This window comes from Neoarius graeffei, chromosome 2 (assembly GCF_027579695.1).
Source record: "Neoarius graeffei isolate fNeoGra1 chromosome 2, fNeoGra1.pri, whole genome shotgun sequence".
Classification (NCBI taxonomy): domain Eukaryota; kingdom Metazoa; phylum Chordata; class Actinopteri; order Siluriformes; family Ariidae; genus Neoarius; species Neoarius graeffei.
The window spans coordinates 103298039-103313170 of record NC_083570.1 but is presented as its reverse complement, the minus strand read 5'-3'; the positions used below and the strand labels follow the sequence as shown (position 1 = coordinate 103313170).

General features: G+C 39.4%; 1 protein-coding gene across 1 annotated transcript; it reads left to right on the top strand.

The window, feature by feature from the left end:
• The first annotated feature begins 1992 nt into the window (after positions 1-1992).
• On the top strand, positions 1993-13770 carry LOC132870457 (immunoglobulin lambda-like polypeptide 5). Its single transcript, XM_060904103.1, is given in 5 exon segments — positions 1993-2053; positions 9269-9411; positions 12618-12702; positions 13450-13522; positions 13524-13770. Coding segments are annotated over 5 exon segments (609 nt in total).
• Positions 13771-15132: the final 1362 nt, after the last annotated feature.

The window sequence follows — 15132 nt, the reverse complement described above, 5'->3', positions numbered from 1 at the left end:
TAGGACTGGGACTGTTTTGGGCTCTAGAGGCCGCTGTTATTTCCATCTTGTCATGTTTGTTTTGGCCTCTAGAGGCCGCCACTGTGTTTTTGTGTTTGTCTTCATTGCCTGTTTCCTGCCCCGCCCTGTTCCTTAATTAGTGTGTGTATAAATACCCCTCTGTTTGTTCCCTTGTCACGGAGTCTTTTTCCTATGCTATGCCTGTTAGTGTCTGTTCCATGTTCCTTGCCTGTGTCTTTGTGGTTTTTGTACTTTGCTTTCTTTTTGGACCTTTTTGAATTTTGTTTTTTACCATTTTTGAGATCTTCTGAGCGTTTGCATTTTTGCCTTTTCTTTTCTTATTTTTGGACTTTGAACTTTTGGATATTTTTTTTATTTTCCCTTTATCTTCTGAGCTTTTGGATTACTTTTGTTTTTTGTCGTGGATTGTACATTTTGTAAATAAACTTTTTGATACTTTTCTACTTCCGCCTCACGCCTCTGCACTTGAGTCATTCCCCTGGTGGCCTAGTGGGGGTTTGCTGGATTATTACACCAGTGAACCAGGTTTGAATCCCAGCAAAGCCCTAACAGCTATAATGGATTAAATGGTGTCCTGTGGGATATTCAAAGTTTGGGATATTTTTTATAACCCAACCCTGATCTATACTTCATAATTTTGTCTCTGACCTGTTTGGAGTGCTGCTTGGTTCTCATGTTGCTTGCTCAATAGTGTTGCAGTCAGAGTCCTTCCAGAACAGGTTGATTTATACAGAGATCATGTGACAAATCATGTGACACTTTGATTGCACACAGGTGGATCTTAATCAACTAATTATGTGACTTATGAAGTGAATTGGTTAACCAGCTCTTTTTTAGGGGTTTCATACGAAAGGGGGTGAATACCTATGCACACTCCAGATTTCTGTTTTTTTTTTTTCATCTGAATTATTGTTTGTGTCACAATAAAAAATATAATAATAATTTGCAGCTTTAAAGAGGTAGGCATGTTGTGTAAATCAAATGATGCTAATTCCCCAAAATCCTTGTTAATTCCAGCTTGTAATGTGACAAAACAGGACAAACACCAAGAGGGATGAATACTTTTGCAAGATGCTGTACATGAAGTAAAGAATAATCACTGTGCTGTAATACATATGTAACAAAAGCTTCTGTTCTCCTTTTTTTCAGTGTGGTCTCAACAATGTCATAAAAATGAGTGGGTATGGTTGGATAAGGCGCAGGTTAATGTTCATACCTTTTCTGACATCTTCATTCATCAGAAGCTGAATGATATCCAGCTACTTTTCACAAATAAAGCTCAGAATCTCAGTGTAGTCCAGTGGGAAAAATAATATATTTATGTTTGTTCACTCTGATTTTCTCAGTTTGTGCTATAATGGCAAATGTTAATATATTTATTATTTATTTGTGTTTCTTTATGAGGGCAATACCTGTTTACAAGTTTATTTGATTTCGATTTTATACATATTTTCTTCCAGGTAAAGGTCATGGTCAGAATTGGAATAAGTTGGTCATGTGGAGGAGAGAGTGAGGGAGAACAACATGAAAACAGAAAAAACAACAACAACGTCTTTTCCATTGTGCTAAAAGTTGTGTCCTGTATAGATAGTGATTGCTAGTCCAGTAAATTGTGTTTCAGTTTATTTATTTTACCAGGGGGTACATATCGCCCAAGGTGTTTTTCAGTGAGCCCTGGGGGGGACAAAAAGAAATAAGAAAATATACAATAGTAAATAAAAAATATGAAGTCATAACATGAAACATACTGCATACATAAAATAAATGGCAACTGATAATAACATAATATAATGTTACAATAAGTAAATCATAAATAAGATAAACAGGTAAACAATACAAAGTGAAGCTATTCCAAAGAATACAAACAAAGCTTGAAGGAGTTTGCATATTGTTATTTACTATATTTACATCAGAACTCTTGTTTATATATGCATTTAAAGGCTGAAAGAGAGCTGGCGGATTTTAACTGGGATGGCAGTGTGTTCCACATTGCCACCCCAGAGAAAGAGAAAGCTCTCTGTGTCTGCTGCAGGTGAGCTTTAGGCAATTGAAGATGTCCTTGTGTTCTGAGGCGAGTGTTGTATGTATGTATGTTAGCTAGCTGGGTGAACAGATCTGAAATGTGTGGAGGGGACAAACTGTTTAGGGCCTAGTGTTGCCTTATTTCTTTTTTGTATATCAGCTACCGATGCCCAGCCTAAAATGCCGAGGACAGTGGCAGAGAGGGTGTAGTAATCACATCCTAGTATTACTCTGCCAGCTCTGTTTTGAAGTTTCTGCAGTTTCTCAAGGTACCCCTTACCTCCCTGGTCCCATACTGTATTGCAGTACTGAATGTGAGGGAGGAACAGTGCTGTGTAGATTGCGAGCAATGTCTGTCTGTTTGGGTATGGCTTTATACATTTCATGATACCGATGGCCTGTGACAGTTTCTTGGTAACATGGAGATAGTGATAAGTCCACCGTAGACCACTGTCCAGAACAACTCCTAAATACTTAAAAGTGTCCACTTAGACGGATTCAATGAAATGTTTGCAGTGAACCACTGCACAAGTCTAATGGAGTCTCGCTGAATGGTCTGTTTGATTGTTTGAATGTTGCGATCTGAAAAGTAAATAATGGTATCATCTGCATACCACCTTGCATGCCTGGATACAGTTTGGTAAATCATTGATATATAAAATGAAAAGAAGTGGACCAAGAATCAATCCCTGTGGTACACCACAAGTTACAGTTGATGTTGTAGATACAACAGAGTTAAGGCATGTGGATTGTAATCTTTCAGTCAGGTAAGACTTTAACCATTTACAGGCTAAGTCATTCACACCATAGGCTCTGAGTTTAAGCAACATTATGTCATGGTCGAGCGTATCAAAAGCTCTCGATAAATCACAGAAAACCAACAGTTTGTTGTTGTATGTCAATGGACTGAATCCAGTCTTCTACTACCAAGTGAAGAGCAGGTTCACAGGAATGAAGCTTCCTGAAACCGGACTGGAATTGTGTAAGGAGCTGGTTTTGATCCAGCTATTCATATAGCTGATTATGAATCACTCTTTCTAATATTTTGGACACGCCTGGCAGTATAGACACAGGACAGGAGTTTCCGGGGTTTGATTTGTCATCCTTTTTGTATATGGGGATGATTTTGGCAGACTTCCACTTAGTCGGGAATATTCCTGAACTCAAAGATTTGTTTAGCAGCTTAGCAAGGAGTGGCGCAAGAATTTGCACTCCCACTTTCAGCAGCTTGTTGTCAATGTTATCAAACCCCATCGCCTTCTTAGCTTTAAGTTTTGTCAGTTGGTCCGTTACAAATTCGACTGTGATTGGAGTAAAGGTGAACATACTGGTGGCTTTCTGAACAAACTGAACAGGAGTAAAGGGAGAAAAAGCTACAGACAATGACCTGTACAGGTCTTCTATGACTTTGTGGTAAAACTGGTTGAAAGTGTTCACTATCCCCTCCTCATCATTAATGGTCTGTCCCTCATGCTCAAGGTACGTAACAGTGTTTGATGTTTTGTTTGGTATTAACTTCCTTATGGTCTTCCATATCCCAGGCTGTTCCTCTTCAGCCCCTTGGACTACTGTTTGAACAGCATGTTGTTGTTTTTTTTTTGCTTGTTGGAATAGGTAGTTTCCTCTATTTGTCATTGTCTTGTCATCATTCATGTCACTCTGACGACCTGAGCTTTTGGCTTGTTTGTCCATTTGATGTCTTAAAGCAATAAGCTGATGCTACGGAAGCTGAGAGAGGCCCTTCATATAATCCTTTTTTTTTTATTCACCTTGTTATCCCAAGATAACGACATAATTAATTCAGGATCTCGAGAAAACAACACAACTAATTCGAGATCTCGAGAAAACAAAACTGTTATTCCGAGATAACGACATAATTAATTCAGGATCTCGAGAAAACAACACAACTAGTTCGAGATCTCGAGAAAACACAACCGTTATTTCGAGATCTTGAGAAAACAAAACAATTATTCCGTGATCTCAAGAAAACAAAACAATTATTTCATGATCTCGAGTAAACAGCTGAGAAATGGTTCATTCAGGTACACCAAGAGACTTGTGATATGCTGACTTTGGGGCTATTTCTCATTCTGTATAGACGCAACTTTGGTCATTAGAATGTCTGGAATAATCGATCACCTAATAAGGCAATATTTTGATCAGGGGTTGACACAGGGAGAGATTGCATTAAGTCTTTTAATAAGGGATAATTTCAAAATTAGTCCGCGGCACCTCCGCAGAAGACTGGCCCGGCTTTGTCTCTACCGATGGAGACACAGTGATCCAGCTGAGATCATGAAATAATTGTTTTGTTTTCTCGAGATAACGGAATAATTGTTTTGTTTTCTCGAGATCTCGAAATAACAGTTTTGTTTTCTCGAGATCTCGAATTAGTTGTGTTGTTTTCTCGAGATCCTGAATTAATTATGTCGTTATCTCGGGATAACAAGGTGAATAAAAAAAGATTATATGAAGGGCCTCTCTTGGCTTCCGTATGATGCAGATCAAGTCAAGTCAAGTTTATTTGTATAGCGCTTTTAACAATAAACCTTGTTGCAAAGCAGCTTTACAGAATTTGAATGACTTAAAACATGAGCGAATTTTATCCCTAATCTATCCCCAATGAGCAAGCCTGTGGTAGACAGTGGCAAGGAAAAACTCCCTCAGACGACATGAGGAAGAAACCCCGAGAGGAACCAGACTCAAAAGGGAACCCATCCTCATTTGGGCAACAAGAGACAACATCACTATAACATTAACAATTTTAACATGAAGTCAGTTTTGTTGATTGTTATAACTCTTCACTGATGCAACCTTGAGTGACAACTGCAGTCCTAAAGTTAGCAAGTCAACTGTAGTCCTCAGCCATAAAAGCATTACTGTAAGTCTCTAGAATGTCTTCCAAGTATGACTTTCAACTGTCCATATGGGGCCGTCCTCCACAGGAGCGATGTGATGAAACTCCAACCAGACACAGGGCATCAGAATGGATCAGGCAGGTCCGAGGAGCAGAAGAGGTCAGCATCTCAATCTCAGGATTGACATGTAACTCAGAGGGACAGATTGGGGGTGGGGGAGGAAGAGAGAGAAAACACAGGTTGTTAGGTATACCCAGTGTCACCTGAATAAGTAGGAACAGTATACATTTTGCACTGAGTACAAGCAGGGACTCTGGCGAAACTAAATATGACAGCATAACTAAAAGGGGAGAGCCAGAAGGTAACACAGGCATGAGGGAGCCCCAGGACATAAAGCAGCCAGCCACTATACCACCAACAAACTCGAGTGAGCAAGCGAGTGGGGGACTGACAACATCCATACATCCCAGTTTACCAAAACACTCTATGGTTGAGGACCCTCCAGATCTACTCCTTTACCTCATAAACACCATTAATAAAAGGCTTGACTAAACAGATATGTTTTCAGCCTAGACTTAAACACTGAGACTGTGTCTGAGTCCCGAACATTACTTGGAAAGCTGTTCCATAACTGTGGGGCTTTGTAAGAAATGTCTCTGCCCCCTGATGTAGCCTTCACTATACGAGGTACCAGCAGATAGCCTGCACCTTTTGATCTAAGTAGGCGTGGCGGGTCATAAAGGACCAGAAGTTCACTCAGGTACTGTGGTGCGAGACCATTCAGTGCTTTGAAGGTCAATAGTAGTATTTTATAATCAATATGAAATTTGATTGGGAGCCAATGCAGTGTGGATAAGACAGGGGTGATGTGGTCATATTTTCTAGTTCTAGGAAGGACTCTTGCTGCTGCATTTTGAACCTACTGGAACTTGTTTATTCACTTGTTGGAACATCCAGACATTAAGGCATTACAATAATCCAACCTGGAGGTAAAAAAAGCATGAATAAGTTTTTCTGCGTCGTGTAGTGACATTAAATTTCTTATCTTAGCAATATTTCTGAGATGAAAGAAGACTATCCGGGTAATGTTATAGATGTGAGTTTCGAATGAAAGACGGGGGTCAATAATCACCTGAGGTCTTTTACTGCTGCACGTGAAGAAACAGAAAGGCCATCCAGAGTTACTATGTAATCAGAAAACTTACTTCTAGCTGCATGTGGTCCTAGTACAAGTACTTCAGTCTTGTCAGAGTTAAGCAGAAGGTAGTTAATATGTAAGCATCCAGTGTCTAATGTCCTTTACACATTCTTCAATTCTACGAAGCTGGTGTCTCTCATCTGGTTTTGCAGAAACATACAACTGTGTGTCATCAGCATAACAGTGGAAACTAATACAATCTTTACAAACAATATCACCCAGAGGTAACATATATAAAGAAAAAAGCAGTGGACCCAAGACAGAACCTTGTGGAACACTAAACTTTACCTCAGTATGTCTAGAAAAATCACCATTTACATCAACATACTGATAGCGATCAGTTAAATAGACCTGAGCCAGGAGAGGGCCGTTCCCTTAACTCCCACAACGTTTTCTAGTCTATCCAGAAGAATGGAATGATCAATGGTACCAAATGCTGCACTAAGGTCAAGCAACACAAGCAGCAAGACACAGCCCTGATCAGACACCAACAGTAGGTCATTTATTACTTTAATCAGAGCTGTCTCTGTGCTATGATGAGGTCTAAATCCTGACTGATACATTTCATGAATATTATTCCTATGCAAATATGAGCATAACTGCTGTGCCACAGCTTTTTCAAGGATCTTGGAGATAAAGGGGAGGTTTGATATTGGCTGATAATTGGACAGCTGACAGGGATCAAGGTCAGGTTTTTTAATCAGGGGTTTGATAACTGCTAGTTTAAAGGATTTGGGTACATAACTGATCCTAAGAGAAGAATTTATTCTTTTTCAAAGTGGTTCAATTACTTCAGGTATTACCTGTTTGAATAGACGTGTAGGTAAGGGGTCAAGTACACAAGTTGAGGATTTTGATGCGGAGATTAATGAAAGTAATTCAATTTCTCTCAGGGGAGTAAAACATTCTAATTGCTGATCTGATACACTTATATTGTTAACTACAGGGTCTGACCTTAAATTAGTAGTTTGAATTTTTTTGTCGGATATTTTCAATTTTCTCATAAAAAAAAAAAATCATGAAGTCGTTGCGACTACATACTACAGGTGTGCATGTGTCTATAGTGGACTTATTCCTGGTTAATTTTGCTACAGTATTAAATAGGAATCTAAGATTATTTTTGTTATCTTCTATTTGGGAGGAGAGATATGTTGATCTAGCAGCACTAAGAGATTTTCTATACTTCAGGAGGCTCTTCTTCTAAGCTAATTTGAACGCTACCAATTTTGTTTGACACCATTTACATTGCAATTTTTGAGTGGTCTGTTTTAAAGTGCGTCATCATTATACCGGGGTGCTAATTTTTTCTCTCTGATCATTTTCCTTTTAAGAGGACCTACATTATCTAAAGTATAGCGGAATGTTGACGTTAAGCATTCAGTTGCCTGATCGAGTTCTGCAGGGGCTGACAGTGACCCAATCAAAGTTGATAACTCTGGGAGATCATTTATAAAGCTCTGTGCAGTAGTTGATGTGAATGTATGTTTAATACAGTAGCGTGGTGAGGTGCATATATTATTACTCAGACATATTATGAATGAGATGAGATAATGATCTGAGAACTTCAGACTGTGGAAGTATGACTATATTTTCTATGTTTAACCCGAATGTTAGTATTAGATCGAGGGAGTGATCACCACTGGTCCTATGACATTCTGATTAACCCCTACTGAATCTAAAATGGACACAAACGCTGTTTTCAAAGGGTCTTCTGGGTTATTGAAGTGAATATTAAAATCTCCGACAGCTAAAGCTTTGGCTAAGGAAATAACCAGGTCTGACATAAAATCTGCAAATTCAGAAAGAAACTCAGAATATGGCCCCGGGGGCCTGTAAATAATAAGTAACGGAATTAACTGGGTAGACTTATTTTGCATACATTATATTAGTATGAAGAACTTCAAATGTATTAAATTTATCACCAGGTTTATGTGCTACACCTAGATAATCATTATAGATAACTGCGCCACCTCGTCCTCTGCCAGTTAGACGAGGCAGGTGTATATAACTGTATCCAGGAGGACTCGCTTCATTTAATGCTCTATATTCATTTGGCTTCATCCATGTTTCAGTTAAAAACAGTACATTAAACTCCTGATCAGTAATAAGTTCATTAACAATTAGCACTTTAGATGTAAGGAGTGTCCCCTGTCCTACACATTTTAATGTTTTACCTGCACTAACACACTCACTCAACTCAGCAAGCACGGTTAATTAGCTGAAGCGTTAAACGAGGTGTGTTTGGATGGTTTTGTAACCTTCTTCAGCCTGATGAGCATCAACAACGCTTTTTATGACGTCCTCAGAAATCTCCTTTGTTCGTGCCACGATACACTTCCAGAAATGTGTTGTGAAGATCAGACTTTGATAGATCCCTGTTCTTTAAATAAAACCGGGTGCCCACTCACACCTGATTGTCATCCCACTGATTGAAAACACCTGACTCTAATCTCACCTTCAAATTAACTGCTAATCCTAGAGGTTCACATACTTTTGCCACTCACAGATATGTAATTTTGGATCATTTCCCTCAATAAATAAATGAAAAAGTATAATATTTTTGTCTCATTTGTTTAACTGGGTTCTCTTTATCTACTTTTCGGACTTGTGTGAAAATCTGATGATGTTTTAGGTCATATTTATGCAGAAATATAGAAAATTCTAAAGGGTTCACAAACTTTCAAGCACCACTGTAGATCTAATATGCATAAAAGTGAGTGAGAGAGAGAGAAGTTTAAACTTTCACTGATCAGAAAGTCAAAATGAGAGATTTCCTGGAAATTACAGGTGTATAAATGTAGTAGAGAAATGACAGAAGTTGAGTCTTTCACTTTAATTCCATCAGGATTCAGACTGACTACAGAGGAGATTTAGAGGTGAGCAGCAATAAAAAGTTCTTTCCTTACTATCTTTATGGATCATGTTGTTGTTTTTTTTCTGACTGGAGAGATGAATCTCATCACTAATCCATCATTTGGTGTTATTTCTCCTCCAGTCTCCTGCAGTGTGTACAGTACACTGCGCTCCAGAGTCAGACAGGTTTACTGAATCATCACTGAGTTTAAACATCAGAGTGACAAAGAAAACTAACCAATGAAAAAAACATTTAATCAGACAATTGTGTTCTGTAAATATAACCACATTGACACTGTGTGTGTGTGTTCTCCAGCTGGTCCGGTGGTGAACTCCTCCGTGTCTCTGCTCCCTCCCTCCTCTCTGCAGCTCTCTGAAGGATCGGCCTCGCTGCTCTGCCTGCTCTCAGCCTATTCTCCACAGGGGGCGCTACTGAGCTGCACCATTGATGGTGTCGAGGTGAATGAGGGGGTTCTGACCAGCACAGAAGAACAGAAGGACCCTTCAGCACCCTGACCCTCTTCAAAGAATGCTGGGAAGAGTCCGAGGTGTTCGGCTGTACCATCTCCCACCACAACACCACTCAGATCACCTCGTTCTGAAAGAGCCGCTGTAAAGTCCACTAGAATAGAAGTGTACACTTTAAAACATATTTAGAAGACTGGAGTGGAGTCAGTGGTGTATCTGTACTGAAATAAAGCTTAAATGTGGAAAGCATGTCTCCTTTTTCAGTCGTGAAGTGTCTTTGACAGTGATTTGGATCGGCACCTTTAACAGCAGGTCGAGTGCAGCGCTGTGTGTTGTGCTTGAGTGAGTTCGACTGAAGAACCATGAACATCTGCTGAAAGTGTTGATCTATTCTGGGACTCAGAACTGTTCATGCAAATGAACTGTTACTTCTTATTTCTCTGACTGGGAAGAATCTGCCTAAACTCATGAAAAATCTAACAAGTACATTTTAAATATACTGAAGAATAATCTGATCTCTGAGAAAACATAAAAATAGTCATAAACTATGACAGGAGTGAAGACACTGAAAGACAAAATGTTGACAGATTGATGGGGGGAATGACATATCGAGGCAGTCATTGAGTCTGATTCAAGACCTAAAATCTCTTCCAATTGTACAGAGAGAGAGAGAGAGAGAGAGATCAGTCTCTTCTCCTGAAGGTCCTGATCATGCAAACTTCCTGGAACATAAGATATGCTTTAGACACTTTAATGTATATCTCCTTGGATAAAAGCAATAAAACAGCAAATTAGAATTCAGGGACAAAAAAAACAAAACAAATTAACTGGATGGGAAATCTGTGTCTTACTGGAGTGAATGTGGCCGTCGCTAATCAATGTTACAATGTCTCCATATATAAATGTGTACAAGTGTCTCATCTCATCTCATTATCTTGAGCCGCTTTATCCTTCTACAGGGTCGCAGGCAAGCTGGAGCCTATCCCAACTGACTACGGGCGAAAGGCGGGGTACACCCTGGACAAGTCGCCAGGTCATCACAGGGCTGACACATAGACAACCATTCACACTCACATTCACACCTACGGTCAATTTAGAGTCACCAGTTAACCTAACCTGCATGTCTTTGGACTGTGGGGGAAACCGGAGCACCCGGAGGAAACCCACGTGGACACGGGGAGAACATCAAAATCCGCACAGAAAGGCCCTCGCCGGCCACGGGGCTCAAACCCTCCCGGACATTCTTGGTTTGAGGCGGCAGTGCTAACCACTACACCACCGTGCTGCCTAATTTAGAGTTAATTAACTCATAAGAATCTTGACTGATTTTCCCCAAACTTCAGTAATGTGGGAGGTTTTGTGTAGCTTCATGACCTTTAGTCCCACTTAAGTGCATTTCAGTTCTCGGCTGTAACACTAGAAAATGTGGAAAAGTGCAGTGTGTGTGAATACTTATGCAACTGACATGGTATACACTTTAGGGTCAGTAATGTCAGTGTGTGATGTACCAGAAATGGGCAAACAGTCAACAGCTTCATCTAAGTTTTTCAGAACAATGGCCTTCGAAATGATTAGCCATATTTCCTTTTTCTGAACCAATTCGGTGTTGGGCTCAAAGGAGGACTGAGTGAAAATATAGCAGGAAAAATTCAAAAAAGCCTCGAAGTCTAATCCTACATCTTTCGTTGCTGAACTAATTTAATTGAAATATAGCTTACTATATACTCACTTTTCATAATCATCATGGTTATTGAAAGATTTCGACTGTGAGTTGTGAACTTGTGTCGTATCACATCCTCCAACTCAGCACCTGCAGTCTCTCCCAGCTGCAGCAGTGCAGTCTCTCTACAATCTGACTGAGGGAGGTTTTTGTACGACTCTATAACACTGTGTGAACACATTCCCACTGTGGTAACTCTGACAGTAATAATCTCCTGCATCTTCAGTCTGGACTCCACTGATGGTCAGAGTGAAATCAGATCCAGATCCACTGCCACTGAAACGAGCTGGAAAACCTGACACTCGCTGATTTACATATTTAATCAGAAGTTTAGGAGCTTCTCCAGGTTTCTGCTGATACCAGTGTAACCGGTCACCAGATGAGTCCTTGGACACTGCCTGACTGGTTCTACAGTTGATGGTGACTGTTTCTCCTGGAAGAGCAGATTTCACTGCAGGAGTCTGAGTTACTGTGACTTGACCTCTGCATTCTGAAAAAAAAAGTATGATACAGAAACTGTTGAAAGAATAATCATGAGACAAACCTGAAAAATGTATTGTCTTGAAGAGTTTGTTTAAAATATAAAAGGAAAAGCAGTGTCTGACCTTGAGTCCAGAGGATCAGTGTCCAGATGAAGACGGGGATCAAAGTCATGGTAGCTGTGGGTGAAGTTGCTGTAGCAGCAGCTCTCAGTCATGAAGTGTTAAAGTCACAGCGCTATAAACACTCCCAGAGCACTGAAGCATGTGCTGCCAATGCAAAGTGTCCTCTAAGTATGGAAACACCTTTACCACATTCCCCCAATCTTACTGTCATTCTCACACTACTACAGAGTTATTGTGTGAATTTTACTTGTGGGGTCAGATGGAGATTTTCTGTAAAACACTTTGAGGTCTAAGATGCATAAATAAGTGAATTAGAGAGAGAAGCTTCAACTTTCACTGGATGGTGTTTGTACTGAATGTTAATGAGTTTCTCACTGTAGTGGATTTATGGTGGAAGAAGCAGCATCAATGTTGGCAGTGAGTAAATACACACTCATATTTTTGACTGTAAATTAATATTTAGATTATTGTAGGACTTAAATATCATATCATAACTTTCTATCAGTCTACAGAAGCAGTGGAGGAATTATTCTCACTTTAGCTCCACACATTCAGTCATATATTGTAAATTTCTCATGAGTACATCAGCATTTTTACTCCATGAGGCATTCTGGGTAAAACCTGTGCAATTACAGATCTACATTTTGTGAAATTTCAACTTTTATTTTTTGTAATTTATTTGTGTTTCTCACTCACTAATTGCATCCTCAGTTTAGATTGACACTCTTGGTGGATAAAAAGAAAAAAACAGTAAAATGTAGTAAAACAGTCAGAGAGTTAGTGTATTAATCAGCTGATGTGAGCAGAAGTTGGTGTTTTGTAGCTGTTTTGTAATAAGAGGTTTAAATGGATGGAGAGAGCAGTGAGTTTAGAGCAGCAGGGTTTTTGTACGGCCGCTAAACCTGTTTGTATCACTGTGGTGGACTTTTGGTGGAGGAACCAAACTGTCTGTGGGCCGTAAGTAACCTGTTTACTAATTACTGAAATGGAGTGTGTTCAGATTAATGACTGAAATGGAGTGTGTTCAGATTAATGACTGAAATGGAGTGTGTTCAGATTAATGACTGAAATGGAGTGTGTTCAGATTCATGGTGTAATGTGTAAAGAATATATTTTAGATTTATTTTTCCTCCAAATCCAGATCAGATGTGATTTTTGTATCACGTCCTTCTGTTTCTCAAATTTCCCTTATTTTAGAAGTTTGAAAAATGTCTTTGATTATATTGCCGGTAGTTAATTATAATTTAAATCTAAAAGCAAAGTAGATATCGTGCAAATTACAGATGACATTTTTGTTGAATGACTTTAACGACATTTAATATCTTAGAGACTGTGAGTCCTGAAACAGATTTAAATGTAGAAACCAAAACTGAATTTGCTTAAGTGGTAAATATTCTGTATTTTAAATGTGGCTTATTCATGTTATAAAATGAGCTTCAGATTTTAATTACTGAATACTCAGTATAATTCAATTTTCCTGTCCAGGGATAACTGTAATATAAATGATTATAGATCTAAGATGTAAAAGTGTTTGAACTGAGTGTGAAACGTTTGTGATGCTCCACTGAACGCAGTTCTGCTCTGTAAGATATAAAGGGAAGTGAAACACACAGTGAGCTGAAACGAAGCCTGAGTGACTGACAGCTGTCCATTCCTGTCTCAACTCTGTGTGTGTGTGTGTGTGTGTGTGTGTGTGTGTGTGTGTAGGTGTCACTCAGCCCAGTGTGACGGTGTTGCCTCCCTCCAGTGTGGAGCTGCAGCAGGAGAAGGTCACACTCGTGTGTGGCCGACAAGGGCTTCCCCTCGGACTGGACACTGAGCTGGAAGGTTGATGGGAGCAGCTGGAGCTCGGGGGAGAGCCGCAGCACCGCCGTTCTGCACGCGGACGGCCTCTACAGCTGGAGCAGCACGCTGAGCCTCCACCCGGAGCAGTGGAGGAACAAGGTGGTGACCTGTGAGGCCTCCAAAGACAACCAACCTACTGTGGTGGGCAGAGTGAACACAGAGCAGTGCTCAGAGCTGTGAGCTCACACACACTTTACTCAGCTCACCTTCTACTGCTTCACTGTGTGTTACATGTGGCCTTTACTGCTCAAATGTCCCACTTTCATCATTTCATTTGTGTTATTAACATGTGAGCTCACACACTCCTCAGTTTAACTCAACTCTTCTTCTTAATGATCACTTAGATGTGTGTTAAGTGTGTGTATCACTGCAATGTCCTGCTTTGAATTATTAATAAAAGCCTTTGAATCATGAAACACTTTTGTTGCACATTATTGTTCATGTACATCATAAACAAATCACCAAAGCATCTGTCTCAGTATCTGTTATGGACCGTAATATATATAATATTAATATTATATATATTCATTATAAAGACAAATAATAATAATAATAATAATAATAATAATAATAATAATCAAGAGAAAGTATCGACAGTGAGGATGTGAATTAAATTATAAAGCGTTTATGTTTAAAAGAGAGTAAGTGGAATGCTTCTTGTTACTTTCACTCATTGGTGAATTGGGGACTGGTGTGATGGTTATGGAAATGCTGTTACACCTACTGTATTAATCACAACTGTAAACCTGGATGTTACTCAGACTGAACTCAAATCAATATTCTGTTACAAAAATCATCAGTATTACTTTTGTAGTGAATTTCCGACACTAAAAGACATGTTACAATTTACTATGCAGGGGCGCTGCTAGAAATTTTGGGCCCTCTAAAAAATATAATAAACACCCCCCTCACCCACCCCTGCAAAAATAAATAAATAATTAAAAAAATAAATCACTTCCCTTAGTTTATCCAGAGGAAGTGTTATTACTGCTTTTAATTAATTATTAGTGTTAGCGAGTTATTCATTCAACAAAATCTGAGTTTGTCAGACACCAGTAATGACCCACTGGATCTGAACACCTCTACTGAATTGATCACAGAAGACACAGACCTTGTTTATGGACCTTGTGCACCAACATCATAGGTCAGAGGTCAAGTCTGTTTATCCACCATATTGGGTATCAAGCCGCAGCTCACTTCACACGTGGAAATTTTTGGAGATTGATTAAAATTTTCAGTCAGAATGGCTTGTTGTGTGGCAGTCGGGTGCTCAAACAGAAAAAGCATGGAGGGTTTATCATTTTACCGGTTCCCCGCTGATCAAGAGCGGAGGAAGAAGTGGATTGCTGCCGTTAAACGTGTTGACTGGGAACCAAGCGAACACTCGAGATTGTGTGCCCAACATTTTGTGTCAGGCAAGTGGCTTCTACCCCTGTCACGTTAACTGTTTCAGTATAACGCGTAAATAATATACATTTTTTGTAATAAACATGATACGCTTGTGCATTTTCAATTTTTATGTTTCCTAAATCCTTGACTCAT